Here is a 22,485-nt window from a genome sequence, read left to right as displayed (position 1 = left end):
GAATGTTATTCCGGGCAACCACACATACATACATTGTTCACTGCAGAGAATGTTATTCCGGCAACCACACATGCATACATTGTACACTGCAGAGAATATTATTCCGGCAACCACACATGCATACACTGTACCCTGAAGGGAATGTTATTCCGGCAACCACACATACAGACACTGAAGAGAATGTTGTCCGGGCAGCCACACATGCATGCACTGTAAACTTCAGAGAATGTTATTCCGTCAACCACACATACAGACACTCTACACTGAAGAGAATCTTGTCCGGGCAACTGCACATGCATGTACTGGACACTGCAAATAATGTTATTCCGGCAACCACACATGCATGTACTGGACACTGCAAAGAATGTTATTCCGGCAACCACACATACATACACTGTACACTGCAGAGAATGTTATTCAGGCAACCACACATGCATAAAATGTACACTTCAGAAAATTTTATTCCGGCAACCTCACATGCATGCACTGTACAATTCAGAGAATGTTATTCTGGCAACCCAAATGCATACACTGTACACTCCAGAGAATGTTATTCCGGCAACCACACATAAACACACTGTACACTGCAGAGATTGTTATTCCGGCAACCACACATACAAACACTGTACACTGCAGAGAATGTTGTCCAGGCAACCATACATACATACACTGTACACTTCAGAAAATGTTATTCCGGCAACCACACATACATACACTGGACACTTCAGAGAATGTTATTCCGGCAACCATACATACATACACTGATTACTGCAGAGATCGTTATTCCGGCAACCACACATGCAAGCACTGTACACTGCAGACAATCATATTCCGGCAACCATACATGCATACACTATACACTGCAGAGAATGTTATTCCGGCAACCACACATACAAACACTGTACACTGCAGAGAATGTTGTCCAGGCAACATCACATACATACACTGTACACTTCAGAAAATGTTATTCCGGCAACCACACATACATACACTGAACACTTCAGAGAATGTTATTCCGGCAACCACACATACATACACTGATTACTGCAGAGATCGTTATTCCGGCAATCACACATGCACGCACTGTACACTGCAAGACCGTTGTCCGGGCAACCACACATACATACACTGTACACTGCAGAGAATGTTTTTCTGGCAACCATACATACATGCACTGTACACTGCAGAGAATGTTATTCTGGCAACCACTAAAAAATACACTGTACACTGCTGAAAATGTTATTCCGGCAACCACACATACATGCACTGTACACTGCAGAGAATTTTATTCTGGCAACCACGCATACATACATTGTACACTGCAGAGAATGTTGTCCGGGCAACCACATATACATACACTGTACACTGCGGAGAATGTTGTCCGGGCAACCACAATAACAGACACTGTACACTGCAGAGAATGTTGTCCGGGTAACCACACATACAGACACTGTACACTGCAGAGAATGTTGTCCTGGTAACCACACATATATACACTTTAAACTGCAGCGAATGTTGTCCGGGCAACCACAATAACATACACTGTACACTGCAGAGAATGTTGTCCGGGCAACCACACATACATACACTGTACACCGCAGAGAATGTTGTCCAGGCAACCACACATATATACACTTTTAACTGCAGCGAATGTTGTCCGGGCAACCACAATTACATACACTGTACACTGCAGAGAATGTTGTCCGGGCAACCACACATACATACACTGTACACTGCAGAGAATGTTGTCCGGGCAACCACACAAACATACACTATACACTGCAGAGAATGTTGTCCGGGCAACCGCATATACAGACACTGTATTCTGCAGAGAATGTTGTCCGGGCAACAACACATACATACACTGTACACTTCAAAGAATGCTGTCAGGGAAATACATACATACACTGTACACTTCAAAGAAGGTTGTCCGGACAACGTTTCTTTACATGTCAGTGACAAACATATCGTCGACATGTACAATACTAGCGACATTGATATGGCGTTAATTCCAAGGTAAATTACTTCCAAATAGCATTATTTGGTTAACGCTTTCAAAAATGGACAATCTTAAAAACAATGCCATAGATCGTAAGTCATGCTTGTCTCACCAATTTATTTGCTCACATGCTTTATATTTAAGACAGCCTTTTGAGACGAAAACATGGAAACAGCTAAATTTGGAGACAAAAACATGGTAGCAAATTAGTTGGTGAGACAAAACTTTTAAGTGACTTTTTTTTATTACTTATATCGACTTGTTATATTCCAAAGAGTTAATTGACATGGACATAACAAAGCAACCAAGTGTTTTTCCTGTCATGTCGTTGTCCGTATCTTTCGCACCATCTGTACAACGAGTTCGTCGTCTATATTTTCAACTTCCGTAACGTTGTTTTTGCGTTTAACATATTGCATGAACGGCACGATTCTAGCTGTCTTAATCATACCGCTTCAGTACCTGTGTGTTATTTCATTGTCAAACATCATGTAAATCAATTCACTGTTTACGATTATTCGGACAATCGAGTGACCACTTAAGGCTACCATAATTTGTTTACGCACGAGGATATCCTTATCCTACCACAAAACTATTCATTGTTGTTAACCCTTAAGTCTAAGGGTGAGAGTGGTCCAGTTGGGAAAGGTGTTCGCTTATCATCCAAGATTTTGGGGGTTTCATCCCCTCCAGGGATACCTTCTCATGACCTCTTAAAGTAACACCAGTCCTGGTTTCTCCCTGGCCTGTCAGCTTCGTCGCAATCGAGCAAAACAAAATTAGTATAAAGTAAACCCCGGGAGTGATATCCGGTCCATTTATTTAAGCTTGGTTGTGAAGACATTCATAATAACTGACATGAATTCTTTCCCTGGCTAAGAACCCTGTACTGGGCCGGGAGTATTTTTTTAGAAGCCATGATAATGTGTTAATGATTAGACTCGCATTTCAGACGAGGACATCTACCACCAGACAACTCTCTCAACTCACACCTGTTTGTTTGTTTGTTTGTTTGTTTAGGTTTTTTACCAGACGAAGATTTACTTTGGTACAGCGAGAAGAATGTACTTGGGCACAACTTTCTGCAGCAAAGTCTCCAATACTCGGACTTCACAGACAGACTCGTGAATCAGATGTTTAAAGGTATGAAATACACTGATCGTAAATACACGTATTAGAATATTTTCAAAAAGGATTCAGTTATCTGTTATCTGTCATCTGTTATATGTCATCTGTTATCTGTCATCTGTCATCTGTTATATGTCATCTGTTATCTGTCATCTGTCATCAGTTATATGTCATCTGTTATCTGTCATCTGTCATCTGTTATATGTCATCTGTCATCTGTCATCTGTTATATGTCATCTGTTATCTGTCATCTGTCATCAGTTATATGTCATCTGTTATCTGTCATCTGTCATCAGTTATATGTCATCTGTTATCTGTCATCTGTCATCTGTTATATGTCATCTGTTATCTGTCATCTGTCATCAGTTATATGTCATCTGTTATCTGTCATCTGTCATCTGTTATATGTCATCTGTTATCTGTCATCTGTCATCTGTTATATGCATGTTATGTTTCAAACAAATCGTCTGTTCTTGGTATTTATTCAATTGCTCAATATAGTTTTTACGTACTATTACCGTAAGTTTGTTTGAAAATAGTTCATTTATACATACATGTATATGTGATATATGTTTCAATGCGATATAGATAGATACAAGGTACGTTCTGCAGAATGAAACTTAGATTGCCATGGATAAAACCTTACATTTGTGATACTAAGCGGACGAACGCTCGGTACAAGTATTTATTATTTTACTTAATTTTAATATTATATTTCATTAAAAACCTATTCTCTTAAATCTTTTAGCAAATAGCATTTTTGGGGAAAGTACTTTCCTTGGACAAATGCAATTATTGCAAAAGGGCAGTTATTTGAACATCTAAACTTTCCATAATGAAGAACATGTCTGTAATCGATTCAATTCTTGTCATCGAAGGCGTCGTATCTAAACTGCGATTGTATGTAATTCGGGTATTAATAAAAGACCGCGGTTGCGCAGCTGACAATACAGCCTTTATATCATTGCATGACAATGCTACAGGTGCTCGCGCTAAATATTAAACGGGTTTCCTTACTATGTTGGCTGGAGTATAGTTTTACAAATATTCACATCCTAAAATCCTTAAAAAGCAGTCAAAATATTGTTTTTATTAGTGCTATGCATAATGCATTGAAGGAGTGCAGTAAATATTTCTGAAATTGTTTGGCAATCATTTAGAAAACAAGACGGTTAAAAGCTGCACAACATGCATTTCCGTTTGTATTCCTAAACAAGAAAATATTTTTAAAGACGAAACATTGTATTGTACTAATGAGTTGTTCTTTTTATCAAAGCTAAACTCTAATAGCAGGTATTATTAACATGTTTATATCAGGATCATTACTGGAAGAAGACCTGTCTATCATGCGCAGGACCATTTTGAACAACACCGTTCAAATGCCATCGGTGGTTTTTGGAACAATTTGGTTTGATAACATGACCGAGTATATAAACATCCTCAAGACAATCCAGGATAGGCTCGCCAACACAATCGTTCAGGTACTACGATTATCCTGCCCAGTCGATAAAACTTTAAAATGAGCTTTTATAAAATCGGTTGTCTCCAAATTGCGATCTACAATTTGGAGAGAAACTATGGCATTCCAAATCGTGTGTATATAATAAAATTTATATGATTATAAACAAATCTACATATATGGTAGTGTTAGCCACTCATAAAAGAGCATTGTGTCAGTCCCTTCTATAAACACTGTTTGTTGGACAACAGAACACCGCTAAAGCCTGGGGTAAGGGAGTTGATAATGTTGCGCCTATCACTTCTGTAAATGTTTCGTTTCAAACCGGATTGCTATTTTCATACTTTGATCTCCGAGTGATCTCTTCTATAAAATATTTGTCTTCTGTGTCAGTGTAACGCGTACTTATTTTAACATGACGAAGGGTGATAGAGCACTTTATAACATTTTCACGGAAGTCTTCTTTTATTTCAGTCTGCGAGTGACGAGAACCGTTCCCTTGAAGAGTCCCTTGTGCTAAGCGCCATCGAGTTCACTGTGGCTGTAATCATGGTCCCTATAATTATTATGCTTGTCAGAAAAATCATCAGCCGAATACACGGGTTCGTTGCACACTTTAAAACAAATGATGGCTTTCAGATAAATGTTTGTTGTTGTTGTCTTTTCTAAAGAAAACGTATTTTGGTGAGAAATCATGAACACGACGTGAACATGTCATTCCCTAAAACCTTCTCACTCATTATTTTTGTTAAGTTGAGGACTGGACAATCCTATAACGTTAGTTAGTGTTCCAGTTGAGCTCTGAAGTGCCGCGTACAGTATTGTAGTTAAAACGATAACTATAAACCGAGCTTGCCTTTATTAAAAACAAAACGGACATTCATATACATTTTACATTTGCTTAACGAGTACATTTGACCGAAGAAATTTCAAAGAGCTGCTCACTGAAATAGTACGTTTGTGACAAGATTAAAGCAAATGTAATAGTGAACGTTGTACTACAAACTCTGGAACGATTGATTCCAAATCTGCCGACAAGGACTTATGAAAACATTGTTCTTCAAAGATTTAAAAACAAAAAACAACAACAACAACAACAACAACAACAACAGCAACATTAACAACAACTACAACTACAACTACACCAACAACAAAAAACACACACTATAAAGCGTTATTAAAAATGGTTCGTTCCTAAACAGCCCATATTGACAAACGTTTGAGAATTTAGACAGTTTTATAAATAGTTTAATGATTCATTTTATTGCTGCTTTTCCCTGTCCAAACTTTAAAAACGATTGACGATATATTTAACGTCATGTTTGAACCAAACATGCCCTTCAGTGAAACAAATAAAAACTAGCAATATGCGGCATAAAATAACACGCTCACCGAACACAACTCGGTCCTGTATAATCTGATGCAGTTTGTTAAAATGTATTAAAACGATTACCTTTTGGTTTGCATAGCTAAGAAGCTGAAGCTATTGTACTATTCAAAAATCTGAAAGAGTAAGCACAAATTTCAAAGTTGACCCCCTTCCCCATTTTAAGAACTTATTGAAGATACTGGACATGCCAAATGAAAAAATCGTCTGATTCCATATTTACCCAAGTTTATTTTTATACGACATCTGGGCATTTACTGAATGGGAAAATAAATGAATGTCTTTTCAGGTTTTCCCAAGAACTCAAGGAAAAGACATTTGAGCTAAACGAGGAGCGAAAGCGAACTGAGGAACTTCTTTACCAGCTCCTTCCTCGTACAATTGCAAAGCGGTTAATGGAAGATGGTTCTACTATACCGGAAGCCTATCATTCGGCAACCATAATGTTTTCTGATGTGGTCGGGTTTACATCAATATCAAGGTAACACACATTTTCCATCTTTAGTGCTACATGTAATCTTCATTATGATTCGGCTCTTACTGGGGAGAGTTGTTATCATGATTTATCTGGCGGAGTCATTTTGACAGACAGTTTATTTCGACTTGTTCAATGTAAATCGTCAACAACACGTATAATTATGAATGTCAACGTGTATATATAATGACACACAATGTAGTACAAACCAGTATATACACAAAACAAACACAAAAAGGTTGTTATGTTTTAACGAATTGGTTAACTATTGTAACTATTATAATCTATCTTAATCAGAAGATATACACATTATTAAGTTATATTATGACCGAACACGTTTGATCCCAAATACCTGAAAATCTGTATCCGTTCGCAATTACATCTCTTTTTGTGAGAAATTATGCGGGACTTTTCTACAACCGACAGATGATTAACTCTCTTACATCGCATGAGTGTGAAAGTGATCTCATTTATTTGTTGGTCCTTTTTTAAAACAAAATCATATTTTTGCATTTAATTCATAATATTGAATAATAAGTTTGACTGGTAATGCATTGAGCATCCTTTTACACTTGTCTATTCTGTAACCAGACCTTTCTGTGTGTGCAATACGAGGGTTTTGACACTTATTTTGATTTACATTTTTATTTTTATCATGTTTTAAAATTATGCATTATACGAATTCCAACATATTCCACTGCTGATACAAACATTTGTGAAGTGATATATACATGAATGCAGAAATTGTCCTGAGCTTGTCTGTTTCTGCCATTTTCACATCATAGCTTTAAAAGGTGAATTGAAATTGGTTCTTTCACGCAACTTTGACGCAAGCTTGTATCTATATTTGCAGTTGCATTACCCCGATGCAAGTGATCGCCATGCTGAATAAACTGTATATGACCATTGACGCCAGGCTGGAGAACTTTGATGTCTACAAGGTGGAAACTATAGGTAGATGTAATTGGTTTGTATTTATAAATGAATAGGATGTGGCACGAGTCATCATATAATACACACATCATACGAGTTCACATAATTTACTAGTTAGCAAACCTATAAGTTTTGTGAACTTATTAAAACATTTCCTGGATGAGCTGTAAAAAGTATATTATATGACAATGAGTGTCAGAGTCGTTTTATCACATCGATTACCGGTAAGAAAGGCAATAGGTTAGCTGTTTTACCTGCAACAATAAGCCAATCACCTCAATGCAATGGTCGTTCCTGCAGAGATGTTTCAACCGGAATTATTTAAAACTTGAAATATATCGGATATTTTAAATTTCGTTGTTTATAAATATTAATGCTGAAAAATAATCCATTAAAAATATACCATGAACAGAAAAATATTGATAAAAATTGCTTTCATTTAATTAGTTACATCAAACTTGTTTTGATTTTTTTTACATCATGATCTTGTTATTATATCCATGACGTCAACAGTAAAAAAACACCATTAAACTTTTTTAAATACGTCCTTAAGATAATCAGGAGAAAACTTTTGTTGTACCTCTAACGTTTTCGATAGAAAAAATAATTGCTCTACTCAAATTAAAATGTATCTTGCAAACACACGAGAAAGTACTGGAATGAATGTTGCTTATTAAGCAACTTTTCCTCGTATTGAATTATTTACAAATGTGCGGAGCGATATAATTTTTAGAGCCAAAAGAAATAAATAGACATCATAGGTTTACCACTTCGGTTCTAGTGTTGACTTCACCTGAAATAATACATGAACGCAGTTGGGTTTACGAAATAAAACTAATTTATGTGTTGTTGTTGTTGTGTTTTACCATTAAAGCTGCGCTCCAACTGACTGACCATTTTGAAAAAAAAAAATCTTTGTCAGAGAATGAGCCATTTTTTTGCGTATATGTCTGAAAATCTGTAAAACAAGGCTACTGACAAATGATCGAATCGAAGTTATATATGCTTACTCTCGAAATAAGATGTTTTACAGCTTTACTAACGCTTTAAGAAATCAGCATAATCAGCAGATCCTGAGACAAAAACTAAAAAAAAAGGTTAAAACTGTAAATCTGTGAAAGTACAGCAAAATATAGTAATATTTGTCTGTCATATCAACCATACCAAACAATCGTAATAGTGAAGTCTTAAAATAGGTATCACAGGACTTTGGATGAGTTTATAGCTACAAGTAAGGCACACCTTCCAAAACGACAATACGACAAATAACGTGACTGTTGAACAGCACAAACCTGAAACGCCATTTATTTGAAACTTGATTACTCGACATACTTCTTATATTACAAAATGATACATAAGCGCCTTTGCTTCCTTGAAACACTTTCAATGACGTATACATTTACAGTTCATTTAGAAATATCAAGACAAAAATAAGAGGTATATGGTGTTGTTGCGGCTTGATCAAGTCCTCTGATTCATTCAGCTGCTAGATGCAAGTAAAATGCGACCGTCAACCAGAAGCTACAGTCTGCGTGTTGGTGGACAACAAAGAAGCTACAGTCTGCGTATTGGTGGACAACACAGAAGCTACAGTCTGCATGTTGGTGGACAACTGCTACAGTCTGCGTGTTGGTGGACAACACAGAAGCTACAGTCTACATGTTGGTGGACAACTGCCACAGTCTGCATGTTGGTGGACAACACAGAAGCTACAGTCTGCATGCTGGTGGACAACTGCCACAGTCTGCATGTTGGTGGACAACTGCTACAGTCTGCATGTTGGTGGACAACTGCTGCAGTCTGCATGTTGGTGGACAACTGCAACAGCCTGCGTGTTGGTGGACAACTGCTACAGTCTGCATGTTGGTGGACAACTGCTACAGTCTGCATGTTGGTGGACAACTGCTACAGTCTGCATGTTGGTGGACAACACAGAAGCTACAGTCTGCATGTTGGTGGACAACTGCTACAGTCTGCATGTTGGTGGACAACACAGAAGCTACAGTCTGCATGTTGGTGGACAACTGCTACAGTCTGCGTGTTGGTGGACAACACAGAAGCTACAGTATGCATGTTGGTGGACAACTGCTACAGTCTGCATGTTGGTGGACAACTGCTTCAGTCTGCGTGTTGGTGGACAGCACAGAAGCTACAGTCTGCGTGTTGGTGGACAACACAGAAGCTACAGTCTGCGTGTTGGTGGACAACACTGAAGGTACAGTCTGCATATTGGTGGACAACACTGAAGCTAAAGTCTGCATGATGGTGGACAACTGCTACAGTCTGCATGTTGGTGGACAACTGCTACAGTCTGCATGTTGGTGGACAACTGCTTCAGTCTGCGTGTTGGTGGACAGCACAGAAGCTACAGTCTGCGTGTTGGTGGACAACACAGAAGCTACAGACTGCGTGTTGGTGGACAACACTGAAGGTACAGTCTGCATATTGGTGGACAACACAGAAGCTAAAGTCTGCATGATGGTGGACAACTGCTACAGTCTGCATGTTGGTGGACAACACAGAAGCTACAGTCTGCATGTTTGTGGACAACTGCAACAGTCTGCGTGTTGCTGGACAACTGCTACAGTCTGCGTGTTGCTGGACAAGTGCTACAGTCTGCATGTTGGTGGTCAACTGCTACAATCTGCGTGTTGGTGGACAACGAAAAAGCTAGTCTGCGTATTGGTGGACATCACAGAAGCTACAGTCTGCATGTTGGTGGACAATAAAGAAGCTACAGTCTTCTTGTTGGTTGACAACACTGAAGCTACAGTATGCGTGTAGGTGGACAACACAGAAGCTACAGTCTGCATGTTGGTGGACAACACAGAAGCTACAGTCTGCATGTTGGTGGACAACACAGAAGCTTCATCCCGCGTGTTGGTGGACAACTGCAACAGTCTGTGTGTTGCTGGACTACTGCTACAGTCTGCGTGTTGCTGGACAACTGCTACAGTCTGCATGTTGGTGGACAGCACTAAACTTACAGTCTGAGTGTTGGTGGAAAACTGCTGCAGTCTGCATGTTGGTATACAATACAGAAGCTACAGTCTGCATGTTGGTGGACAACACAGAAGCTACAGTCTGCGTGTTTGTGGACAACTGCTACAGTCTGCGTGTTGGTGAACAACACAGAAGCTACAGTCTGCATGTTGGTGGACAACTGCTACAGTCTGCGTGTTGGTGGACAACTGCTACAGTCTGCGTGTTGGTGGACAACACAGAAGCTACAGTATGCATGTTGGTGGACAGCACAGAAGCTACAGTCTGCGTGTTGGTGGACAACACTGAAGCTACAGTCTGCATGTTGGTGGACAACACAGAAGCTACAGTCTGAATGTTGGTGGACAACACAGAAGCTTCAGCCCGCGTGTTGGTGGACAACTGCTACAGTTTGTGTGTTGCTGGACAACTGCTACAGTCTGCGTGTTGCTGGACAACTGCTACAGTCTGCTGTTGGTGGTCAACTGCTACAATCTGCGTGTTGGTGGACAACACAAAAGCTTGTCTGCGTGTAGGTGGACATCACAGAAGCTACAGTTTGCATGTTGGTGGACAATACAGAAGCTACAGTCTGCGTGTTGGTGGTCATCACAGAAGCTACAGTTTGCATGTTGGTGGACAATACAGAAGCTACAGTCTGCGTGTTGGTTGACAACACTGAAGCTACAATATGCGTGTTGTTTGACAACACAGAAGCTACAGTCTGCATTATGGTGGACAACACAGAAGCTACAGTCTGCATAATGGTGGACAACACAGAAGCTTCAGCCCGCGTGTTGGTGGACAACTGCAACGGTCTGGGTGTTGCTGGACAACTGCTACAGTCTGCGTGTTGCCGGACAACTGCTTCAGTCTGCAAGTTGGTGGTCAACTGCTACAATCTGCGTGTTGGTGGTCAACACAAAAGCTAGTCTGCGTGTTGCTGGATAACACAGAAGCTACAGTCTGCATGTTGGCGGACAGTACAGAGGCTCCAGTCTGCGTGTTGTTGGACAACACTGAAGCTTTAGTCTGCATGTTGGTGGACAACACTGAAGCTAAAGTCTGAGTGTTTGTGGACAACACAGAAGCTACAGTCTGTTTGTTGGTGGACAACACTGAAGCTACAGTCTGCGTGTTGGTGGACAACACAAAAGCTACAGTCTGTGTGTTGGTGGACAGCACTGAAGCTACAGTATGCGTGTAGGTGGACAAGAAAGAAGCTACAGTCTGCATGTTGGTGGACAACACAGAAGCTACAGTCTGCATGTTGGTGGTCAACACAGAAGCTTCAGTCTGCATGTTGGTGGTCAACACAGAAGCTACAGTCTGCATGTTGGTGGTCAACACAGAAGCTACAGCCCGCGTGTTGGTGGTCAACACAGAAGCTACAGTCTGCATGTTGGTGGTCAAAACAGAAGCTACAGTCTGCATGTTGGTGGACAACACTGAAGCTACAGTCTGCATGTTGGTGGTCAACACAGAAGCTACAGTCTGCATGTTGGTGGTCAACACAGAAGCTACAGTCTGCATGTTGGTGGTCAACACAGAAGTTACAGTCTGCGTGTTGGTGGTCAACACAGAAGCTACAGTCTGCATGTTGGTGGTCAACACAGAAGCTACAGTCTGCATGTTGGTGGTCAACACAGAAGCTACAGTCTGCGTGTTGGTGGACAACACTGAAGCTACAGTCTGCATGTTGGTGGTCAACACAGAAGCTACAGTCTGCATGTTGGTGGACAACACTGAAGCTACAGTCTGCGTGTTGGTGGTCAACACAGAAGCTACAGTCTGCGTGTTGGTGGTCAACACAGAAGCTACAGTCTGCGTGTTGGTGGACAACACAGAAGCTACAGTCTGCATGTTGGTGGACAACTGCTGCAGTCTGCGTGTTGGTTGTCATCACAGAAGCTACAGTTTGCATGTTGGTGGACAATACAGAAGCTACAGTCTGCGTGTTGGTGGTCAACACAGAAGCTACAGTATGCGTGTTGGTGGACAACACAGAAGCTACAGTCTGCATGTTGGTGGACAACTGCTACAGTCTGCGTGTTGGTGGACATCACAGAAGCTACAGTTTGCATGTTGGTGGACAACACAGAAGCTACAGTATGCGTGTTGGTTGAAAACACTGAAGCTACAATATGCGTGTTGTTTGACAACACAGAAGCTACAGTCTGCATAATGGTGGACAACACAGAAGCTACAGTCTGCATAATGGTGGACAACACAGAAGCTTCAGCCCGCGTGTTGGTGGACAACTGCAACAGTCTGGGTGTTGCTGGACAACTGTTACAGTCTGCGTGTTGCCGGACAACTGCTGCAGTCTGCAAGTTGGTGGTCAACTGCTACAATCTGCGTGTTGGTGGACAACAAAGAAGCTACAGTCTGCGTGTTGGTGGACAACACAGAAGCTTCAGCCCGCGTGTTGGTGGACAACTGTTACAGTCTGCGTGTTGGTGGACAACACAGAAGCTACAGTCTGCATGTTGGTGGACAAATGATACAGTCTGCATGCTGGTGGACAACACAGAAGCTACTGTCTGCGTGTTGGTGGAAAACACAAAAACTACAGTCTGCGTGTTGATATACAACTGTTACAGTCTGCATGTTGCTGGACAACTGCTACAGTCTGCATGTTGCTGGACAACTGCTACAGTCTGCGTGTTGGTGGACAACACAGAAGCTACAGTCTGCATGTTGGTGGACATCACCGAAGCCACAGTCTGCATGTTGGTGGACAACATTGAAGTTACAGTCTGCATGTTGGTGGACAACACTAAACTTACAGTCTGAGTGTTGGTGGACAACTGCTGCAGTCTGCATGTTGGTATACAATACAGAAGCTACAGTCTGCATGTTGGTGGACAACACAGAAGCTACAGTCTGCGTGTTTGTGGCAACTGCTACAGTCTGCGTGTTGGTGAACAACACAGAAGCTACAGTCTGCATGTTGGTGGACAACTGCTACAGTCTGCGTGTTGGTGGACAACTGCTACAGTCTGCGTGTTGGTGGACAACACAGAAGCTACAGTCTGCATGTTGGTGGACAACACAGAAGCTACAGTCTGCGTGTTGGTGGACAACACAGAAGCTACAGTCTGCATGTTGGTGGACAACACAGAAGCTACAGTCTGCATGTTGGTGGACAACACAGAAGCTTCAGCCCGCGTGTTGGTGGACAACTGCAACAGTTTGTGTGTTGCTGGACAACTGCTACAGTCTGCGTGTTGCTGGACAACTGCTACAGTCTGCTGTTGGTGGTCAACTGCTACAATCTGCGTGTTGGTGGACAACACAAAAGCTTGTCTGCGTGTAGGTGGACATCACAGAAGCTACAGTTTGCATGTTGGTGGACAATACAGAAGCTACAGTCTGCGTGTTGGTTGACAACACTGAAGCTACAATATGCGTGTTGTTTGACAACACAGAAGCTACAGTCTGCATAATGGTGGACAACACAGAAGCTACAGTCTGCATAATGGTGGACAACACAGAAGCTTCAGCCCGCGTGTTGGTGGACAACTGCAACGGTCTGGGTGTTGCTGGACAACTGCTACAGTCTGCGTGTTGCCGGACAACTGCTTCAGTCTGCAAGTTGGTGGTCAACTGCTACAATCTGCGTGTTGGTGGTCAACACAAAAGCTAGTCTGCGTGTTGCTGGATAACACAGAAGCTACAGTCTGCATGTTGGCGGACAGTACAGAGGCTCCAGTCTGCGTGTTGTTGGACAACACTGAAGCTTTAGTCTGCATGTTGGTGGACAACACTGAAGCTAAAGTCTGAGTGTTTGTGGACAACACAGAAGCTACAGTCTGTTTGTTGGTGGACAACACTGAAGCTACAGTCTGCGTGTTGGTGGACAATACAAAAGCTACAGTCTGTGTGTTGGTGGACAGCACTGAAGCTACAGTATGCGTGTAGGTGGACAAGAAAGAAGCTACAGTCTGCATGTTGGTGGACAACACAGAAGCTACAGTCTGCATGTTGGTGGTCAACACAGAAGCTACAGTCTGCATGTTGGTGGACAACACAGAAGCTACAGTCTGCATGTTGGTGGTCAACACAGAAGCTACAGCCCGCGTGTTGGTGGACAACACAGAAGCTACAGTCTGCATGTTGGTGGTCAACACAGAAGCTACAGTCTGCATGTTGGTGGACAACACTGAAGCTACAGTCTGCATGTTGGTGGTCAAAACAGAAGCTACAGTCTGCATGTTGGTGGTCAACACAGAAGCTACAGTCTGCATGTTGGTGGTCAACACAGAAGCTACAGTCTGCGTGTTGGTGGTCAACACAGAAGCTACAGTCTGCATGTTGGTGGTCAACACAGAAGCTACAGTCTGCATGTTGGTGGTCAACACAGAAGCTACAGTCTGCGTGTTGGTGGTCAACACAGAAGCTACAGTCTGCATGTTGGTGGTCAACACAGAAGCTACAGTCTGCATGTTGGTGGACAACACTGAAGCTACAGTCTGCGTGTTGGTGGTCAACACAGAAGCTACAGTCTGCGTGTTGGTGGACAACACAGAAGCTACAGTCTGCATGTTGGTGGACAACTGCTACAGTCTGCGTGTTGGTGGTCATCACAGAAGCTACAGTTTGCATGTTGGTGGACAATACAGAAGCTACAGTCTGCGTGTTGGTGGTCAACACAGAAGCTACAGTATGCGTGTTGGTGGACAACACAGAAGCTACAGTCTGCATGTTGGTGGACAACTGCTACAGTCTGCGTGTTGGTGGACATCACAGAAGCTACAGTTTGCATGTTGGTGGACAATACAGAAGCTACAGTCTGCGTGTTGGTGGTCAACACAGAAGCTACAGTATGCGTGTTGGTGGACAACACAGAAGCTACAGTCTGCATGTTGGTGGACAACACTGAAGCTGAAATCATCGTGTTGGTGGACAACACAGAAGCTACAGTCTGCATGTTGGTGGTCAACACAGAAGCTACAGTCTGCATGTTTGTGGACAACACAGACGCTACAGTCTGCGTGTTGGTGGACAACACAGATGCTAAAGTCTGCATGTTGGTGGACAACACCTGTTTCAGATTGTACTGGAGCGTTTTTATATCAAACTTGTTTTAAAAATATACTTGAAATACTCAACGCAGTTCTTTAAATCGAGCGAAACCTGTTAATTCAAAACTATTTCACATGCATCGTTAACAACATTCATTTATCATCAATGTTAAATGCAGTATAGCATGTGTCCTTTCTTATTTAAAAAAAAAACATGCTTAAAGTGTTTCTAATGGCTTTGAAATCTTTCTGAAAATGGAAGAAACTATATTGTGAGGTCGTTGATAAAGTCACGAAATATCGTTGCTTAAGTTCAAGTCATTTGTATCGGCAGTCTGCACGTTCTATTCGTACTTGCCATCATGATATAGAAACTAATATTGACAAATGAAATCAATACCAGAGGTTAGACCAGAATGCATTTGTAGGCCAGACTCGCTAGGGAGTTCCGAGGGCATGCTCGGAACTGTTTTATTTTAGATTGCACATTGAAGCGTTTTCCCCCATATTCAAAACATGTTTTGCACAATATTTCAAGGAACAGTGAAAGAAAACAATTAGTAGTAGCAGTAACAGTAACAGAAGCAGAACAAAGCAGCAGTAGTAGTAGTAGTAGTAGTAGTAGTAGTAGTAGTAGTAGTAGTAGTAGTAGTAGTAGTAGTAGTAGTAGTAGTAGTAGTAGTAGTAGAAGTAGTAGTAGTAGTAGTAGTAGTAGTAGTAGTAGTAGTAGTAGAAGTAGAAGTTATGGTTGTAGTAGTAATTAGCAGTAGAAGTAGTAGTAATTAGCAGTAGAAGTAGTAGTTGCAGTAACAGTAGCAGCAGCAGCAACAGTATCAGTAGCTGTAATAGCAGCAGTAACAGCAGCAGCAGCAGCAGCAGCAGCAGCAGTAGCAGTAGTAGTAGTAGTAGTAGTAGTAGTAGTAGTAGTAGTAGTAGTAGTAGTAGTAGTAGTAGTAGTAGTAGTAGTAGTTGTAGTAGTAGTAGTAGTAGTTGTAGTAGTAGTAGTAGTAGTAGTCCCCTAGTACACCCTCACTTCGGCCAGTCTTATGTATAATTTCATTCATGTCATCTTGATATTACCTACAATTCTTTTACAAGTATATTTCCTACCAGTTAAGAGAAAAATATTTTGATGCAAGTATTTAAAATGTACTATGAATAAAGAACCCCTAAAAACAATAGTGGATACAATTTCTATTTTTGGAATCGCCGTAATAAAAGTTGTGCGGTTTCTTCCGTCTTTTCTGAATACATTTTTTGTCAGATCTTAATTTACAGATAACTTCCATATATGACTGTAGTTTTGTAAAATGTTATGTGATTATATCGCATGTATTCACTTGTCCTGCATATGATTGCATTAAACATAGCTTAACAGTCACAACATCTACACCTTCGGGTCCATTCACAAACAATATTCTTAGTCAGATAGATACAACAACAAAATATAAATAGGGCTAAAACATTCCCTTTCACGACCATCAAGAAAACTTTCAAGCAGTTCACAGGTTTCTCGAAAAAAAATCTTAACTTTTCTTGACACTAGTGTATATACCTTTTAAAACACTATCAAATTTACTTTTAATGCCTTTTATGAGGCCAAACGAAGTAATGAAAAATCAACAAATAATTAACGGTTCGTTATTTAAAAAAAATATTGTTCCATTTGTTGTAATGGGGTCATTAGTGGTAAATTATGTAAAATAAGTTTCGTAAGTATAACATGAAACTTAATCCATGATATGGTGAGTAAATGCAAAACAGAAACACCATTATTGAATGTGAAAATGACAAGAAAAATGTTATCAATGCAATTCTATATCATATTTAGTCAGTGTTAACACATGACTCGATGGTGATATCTTACCAAGTGTAGATTAATCCAAATAATTCATTGACTTTCACTATACTTAATGTATATCCTTATAAATTTAAGGAGACGGCTACATGGTGGCATCTGGTATACCCGGCAGGAATGGAGAGCGGCACGTGGAGGAGATAGCAAAACTCTCCTTGGATTTGCTTATCACCACCGAACAAATAGAAGTCCCGCATTTGGAAAACGAGAAAATTCGACTGAGAGTTGGCTTTAACACGGGTAACTATACACTGAACACAATTGGCATGCAGGGCTTTTCCCTGTATATATCATTGAATTATTGAACTCATACTTGTCTTACGTATGTACATGCAATATCAATATGTTTGCTGTCGAAATACATCTGCTTCGATTAACTAAATTGGTAACTGCTCCCTATGAACATATTAGGTTTCCTCTAAGACGACAAAAACAATGTTTATTTATGTAGAAAAGAACTCTACGTTGGTGACGAAAATAAGAAAAGATCAACTACATTGTAGCAAGCTCATTGTTGAAATGTCTGCGTAATGTCTGCGTTATTGTACTTTGATAAAAATTACCTTCTTTAGTATGTATTTATTAAATATAAGAAAGATTCGAAAATTCTTTCAAATTAGGAAAGCTAGATTAAAAACTCCTGATGTGATCTGTTGAATGATGCAAGCACCAAAGGCCAAAGCATAACAGGCGGTAGACGTGTATGCGAGAGTGGTCCAGTGGTCATTATGTTTGCCTCTTACCACAGGAATCGTAGGTATAAGCTGCAGGGTGAAAGAGGCATAAGCAAGGTGTCGGCCACTCACCTATGAAATCCTTTGTGCAAGCTCCTTTAGGTTGAGGGTGGTCTAGTGGTTTACGAGGTGTACACCTAACACATGGAATATCATTGGTTCAAACCACAACAGGGTGATGGTGGTCTAGTGGTTTATTCGTCCCCAATCAGGGTTAATGTTGTCTAGTGGTATACCTCGTGTCAGCAAAATTAACTTAAACATTTTGAAACAATTGCTTGCGTTACACGTGAAACATTAAATCACTTAAACATTGGTACATTTGAAAATTAAGATGTTTTTTGTCTCATTCACTAAACTTACTGGAACAGGGGGTTTAATCTAGCCCCCAGGTCGTTGATGTTTCATCATGTAAAACCTAATTGTTTTCAATACGGACTTTCAAAATAATGGGAAGTATATAAAATACTGTCAAACCTGACATAGATTGCCTTTTGTCTAGAAACGTGTGCCCATCGTTAGCGATCAATTGTAAAAGTGCATATATCGTGTGTTTCCAGTGTCTAAATGTCTGCATTAAATTTAACAACATGGATTGAATATTCGTTTTGTTAACAACGATTTAGTCGCTAACGTGCTGCAATGTCGATATTTCAGGTCCATGTGTGGCAGGCGTGGTTGGGATAAAGATGCCTCGATACTGTATCTTCGGTGACACTGTAAATACTGCATCGAGGATGGAGTCCACGGGGTTACGTGAGTCAAAGTTTGTTGCCGTAAACTCAAAACGATAACAACTGTTATTTGATTCCTTTAGACATAGCGTGTCCATCCATTTAACTATTTGGGCTGTGTTGCAATACATAAACCCGTGTGATCTCTTCGGTCTCTTGTGTCATTACTTATTAAGGATTGTAAGGGTGTTTCAATTGTGTTATTGCTGTTAAATGTATCCTGCTCTTCACCAGAACTGTATTTGACGGTAAGTCGTCATATCCTTGCAGCATCGAAAGTGCAGATGTCCGAATCATCGGCCAATAAATTGAAAAAAGTGAACGGGTTCCGTATATCAGAGAGAGGCATCGTGGAAGTAAAGGTAGATATATTTCATTACTTTTTTCAGTTAGGTAACACAACAGGTATATAACTTCTTAGGAAAAGTGCAAATTTTATTACGCTGTCAACATGAGAAGCTTATAAGGGCTTTTGTTTGGTCTTATCGTTAACAAAAGGACAAAAACAATGTCTGTTGTTACATAAAACACCGTACAATAGCGTTACAACAAATTGAAAACTTATGAACTACTAATTTGGTAAAATAACAAGTTTCAATAGTTTCATTTTATTGGCAATATCATCAAGCATAAACATCATAAAATGTACACAGATAGCTTCACGAAATAAGTAAACAAATTTATATCTGACAAGTAGAAGTTGTAGCTACAAAGATATACACATTTAAATAGTTAAGCAATATATAATAAATCAAGAAAGCAACGGCAGCATTTATATCAGTACAATTTGACATGGCATTAAATACATTTTTACAAAGATTCCTTATCGTCCTAATTTTATTTCGGGACAACTTGGATACAACTGTGTTACTAGTTCTTATATATTCATTCTGGTTAAAAAATTAGTTCTCAGGTCAGTAACTAGACCATTCGGAGCTCCTCGGCCATTTTTTCAAAAACAGCCTCGGATGTATGCCAGTACATCTGTTTAAGTAGTCCGTATTTTTTTGAATAAAAGCATTAATTAAATGTAGTGTTTAAGAGTTGTATTCATTGCTCTCAGTTTAAATTGATTGCCAGTGAAGTGTATTATTGCAAACATAATTACGATTCCCAAGAGTTAAGTCATAAATTTTAACTACTAAATAAGATTACTACGCGATCTATTTGCAGCGGACTTAAACGTACCACTTTTTAAGTATGTAAACCGTCCATATACATCCGAGGTTCTTTTTGAAAAAATGGCCGAGGAGTTCCGAATGTAACTAGACGACAAATGTACAGAAGAGTTCCTCTGAATCAACCGTACTGGAATAACATATATTACATTTTCTGTTGTCTCTCCCGATTTCTATATCGAATCGTCCCTTGACAGAGCAGCTCGATGATATTCTTTATCAATGATTTGGATATATGTTTGGATATATGTTTCTTAGTGTTATATTTTAATTTACTCTATGAATTAACATAAAAACCATGCTTTAACATACTGACCACAATGTCTTTGTTTTGGTATAGGAAAATAGTGTGTTTCATCGTAATAATATAAACTTAACTTTCAACTTTTCCCCACAATAAGGAGGATGCATGCACTGTAAAATTTGCCTTGTCCGTGTCACGGATTTGAGGTTGGAGTGGTTATTATATCAACAGGTTTGCATAGATTGTTTCAGGGGTCTGTGGACGCTGATTGCGATATTCTAGAGTAGAACATTTAGAATAAAGTCAATATTGATCAGTTCTGTGTGATTCTTTTGGTAAGAATTAAGTGACGTAAGTGCTACTGTAGAATACCGTAAAATGCAGATAACTTAGATGCATCTTAGGCGTCTTGATTTTATCAAATAGAACCAAAGATTCTTAAATATTGTGTAGATGTTAGTAGTAGACCTATAACTCTCATCATTGACATCAGCATTACGCGTGGAGTATTCCCTGATTAACTTAACGATACTTGTATTATTCCAATACACGAAGGCTCACAGATTTCCACAGCATTTTAGACCTATCTCGAGCATTTCTATTTTTCGTTTAAAACACATCAACTTATAAATTTTATAGAAAAGCACTTAATCAATCTGGTATCATTCATGTCAGTCTACACCTCGAAGAGCGTTTGATTCTTGGATGAAAGATGTCGACTCTGGTATTTTTGGAACCATTTTTCTTTATGTTCGTCAGGCTTTTGACATTATGGACCCTGTTATTATTGCAAGAAAATTTCGAACGAATCACTTCTCGGACTTTAGGCATTGGCGAATGGCTACGTATTTACTTCATTTAGATATAGTGTGTGAAAGTTATTTGTAATAGGTCTACATTTCAATATGTTTAAACTAGTGTTCCAAACGGATATACTATTAGACCTCTTCTGTTTGTGAATTGATATCGATGCCGTAATCATTCCCTGAACAAAACCTTTTTTGAGTCCTTACTGACGATTCCACTTTGGTAACAAGTATTATTTCAAGGATTCACATAATTCTTTGATAACAGGCACACTTTCCATATCTGTGTTACTGTCTGTAAATATTGTCAAGAGAGTTCATATAAGAATTTTATAAAAGTGAAGCGTTTTCATTCTCATTTGTTATGCTTTTTCAATCTGGGTCTGTTATACTGTATCCTCATTCTTCAGAAATTAAGAAATTCAATTCCACGCCGTTTTTGCGATGGCATTTCATAAAATGCCTTTAAAGCTAAACATTAAAATACCTTATGATGGACAAGTAAACTTGTTGCACATAGAATCATTCAATATGGTTTTATGGTCCGAATGATGAATGCTCATATTTCTATAATGCATGTACGTTGCAATCTGAGGAGTGTTGGTGGAAGATACTCCATACATGATTGCTGATTTGTTTTAGTATAGTTCAATTCATGTACATTTTCTTTACTTTGTAATAGTTGAAGGACCATATTTTAAACGCGATTATGAAAACCTATAAAAATTATCAATATTTGATCAAGTAAATTGTGAGAGAGTTCCATTTGTCTAAACCTATTATCCGTATAACTATTGTCTGACTTTCTTGGGGGGTTTCAGGGCAAGGGTGTGATGCGAACATATTGGTTGGATGGATGTGCTAACTCATCACCGCAAAGGTCACATTATGATACAATTAGCTCAAACGTTTCGAATACAAGCGACGTTCATACAAGCAACAACGACGTCACTATGATAATTGTCCAAGAAAAGCCGATCTACAGTATAATGTGATAACTGTATGGAGTTCTGGTTCTGGAAACACACATCGATACATTGCATATCGTAATCCTCATAACTTGTTGACGATAAACGGCCAATAAAAGGTGTATATTCTGATACCAACGGTCAAGCAAATGGCAAACATGGAAGTGACCGTAGCGTCGTGTAAGATAGGTTCATCCCGACCCTTGCGCAGGGTGTTTTGCGGAAACTCGGTAAACCTCGTTTCCGCAAAACACCCTACGCTCGGGTCGGAATATAAGTATCTTACATGGCCGAGAGTGTAAGATAGGTTCATTCCGACCCGAGCGTAGGGTGTTTTGCGGAAACGATGTTTACCGGATGAAACTATCTTACACGAGCGGCTATGGTAGATGCTTTTTCTCCCACCTCAATTAAACAAAATTAATTAAAAATGTATTTTTTGCTGGAACTCTTTTGTGCTTAGTGAAAATAATTGCGTATGGATATGTAATAGCAAGTGGTTGTCATGGATACGCGCGCAGTGATTCAGTTAATGATTATAGTCAAATCGGTCTTTTCAAATAGTTTTAAGGA

At 39.8% G+C, this 22,485-nt stretch overlaps 1 protein-coding gene across 4 annotated transcripts in view; it reads left to right on the top strand.

Moving 5' to 3' along the window:
* The window catches only part of LOC128203508 (uncharacterized), a 39,526-nt gene extending 17,389 nt beyond the window's left edge, over window positions 1-22,137 (top strand). For all 4 annotated transcript variants that reach the window (XM_052904952.1, XM_052904951.1, XM_052904953.1 and 1 more), the window contains 9 exons: window positions 3,020-3,142; window positions 4,445-4,608; window positions 5,061-5,188; window positions 6,263-6,454; window positions 7,302-7,402; window positions 17,327-17,488; window positions 18,640-18,738; window positions 18,987-19,078; window positions 21,766-22,137. In XM_052904952.1, coding sequence (XP_052760912.1) covers window positions 3,020-3,142; window positions 4,445-4,608; window positions 5,061-5,188; window positions 6,263-6,454; window positions 7,302-7,402; window positions 17,327-17,488; window positions 18,640-18,738; window positions 18,987-19,078; window positions 21,766-21,939 — 1,235 coding nt within the window. In that variant the 3' untranslated portion in view covers window positions 21,940-22,137. The remainder of the gene's footprint in view (window positions 1-3,019; window positions 3,143-4,444; window positions 4,609-5,060; window positions 5,189-6,262; window positions 6,455-7,301; window positions 7,403-17,326; window positions 17,489-18,639; window positions 18,739-18,986; window positions 19,079-21,765) is intronic.
* Window positions 22,138-22,485: the final 348 nt, after the last annotated feature.

This window comes from Mya arenaria, chromosome 9 (genome assembly GCF_026914265.1).
Source record: "Mya arenaria isolate MELC-2E11 chromosome 9, ASM2691426v1".
Taxonomy (NCBI): Eukaryota; Metazoa; Mollusca; class Bivalvia; order Myida; family Myidae; genus Mya; species Mya arenaria.
The sequence above is the reverse complement of the archived record's forward strand: the minus strand, read 5'-3'. Positions and strand labels throughout refer to the sequence as shown.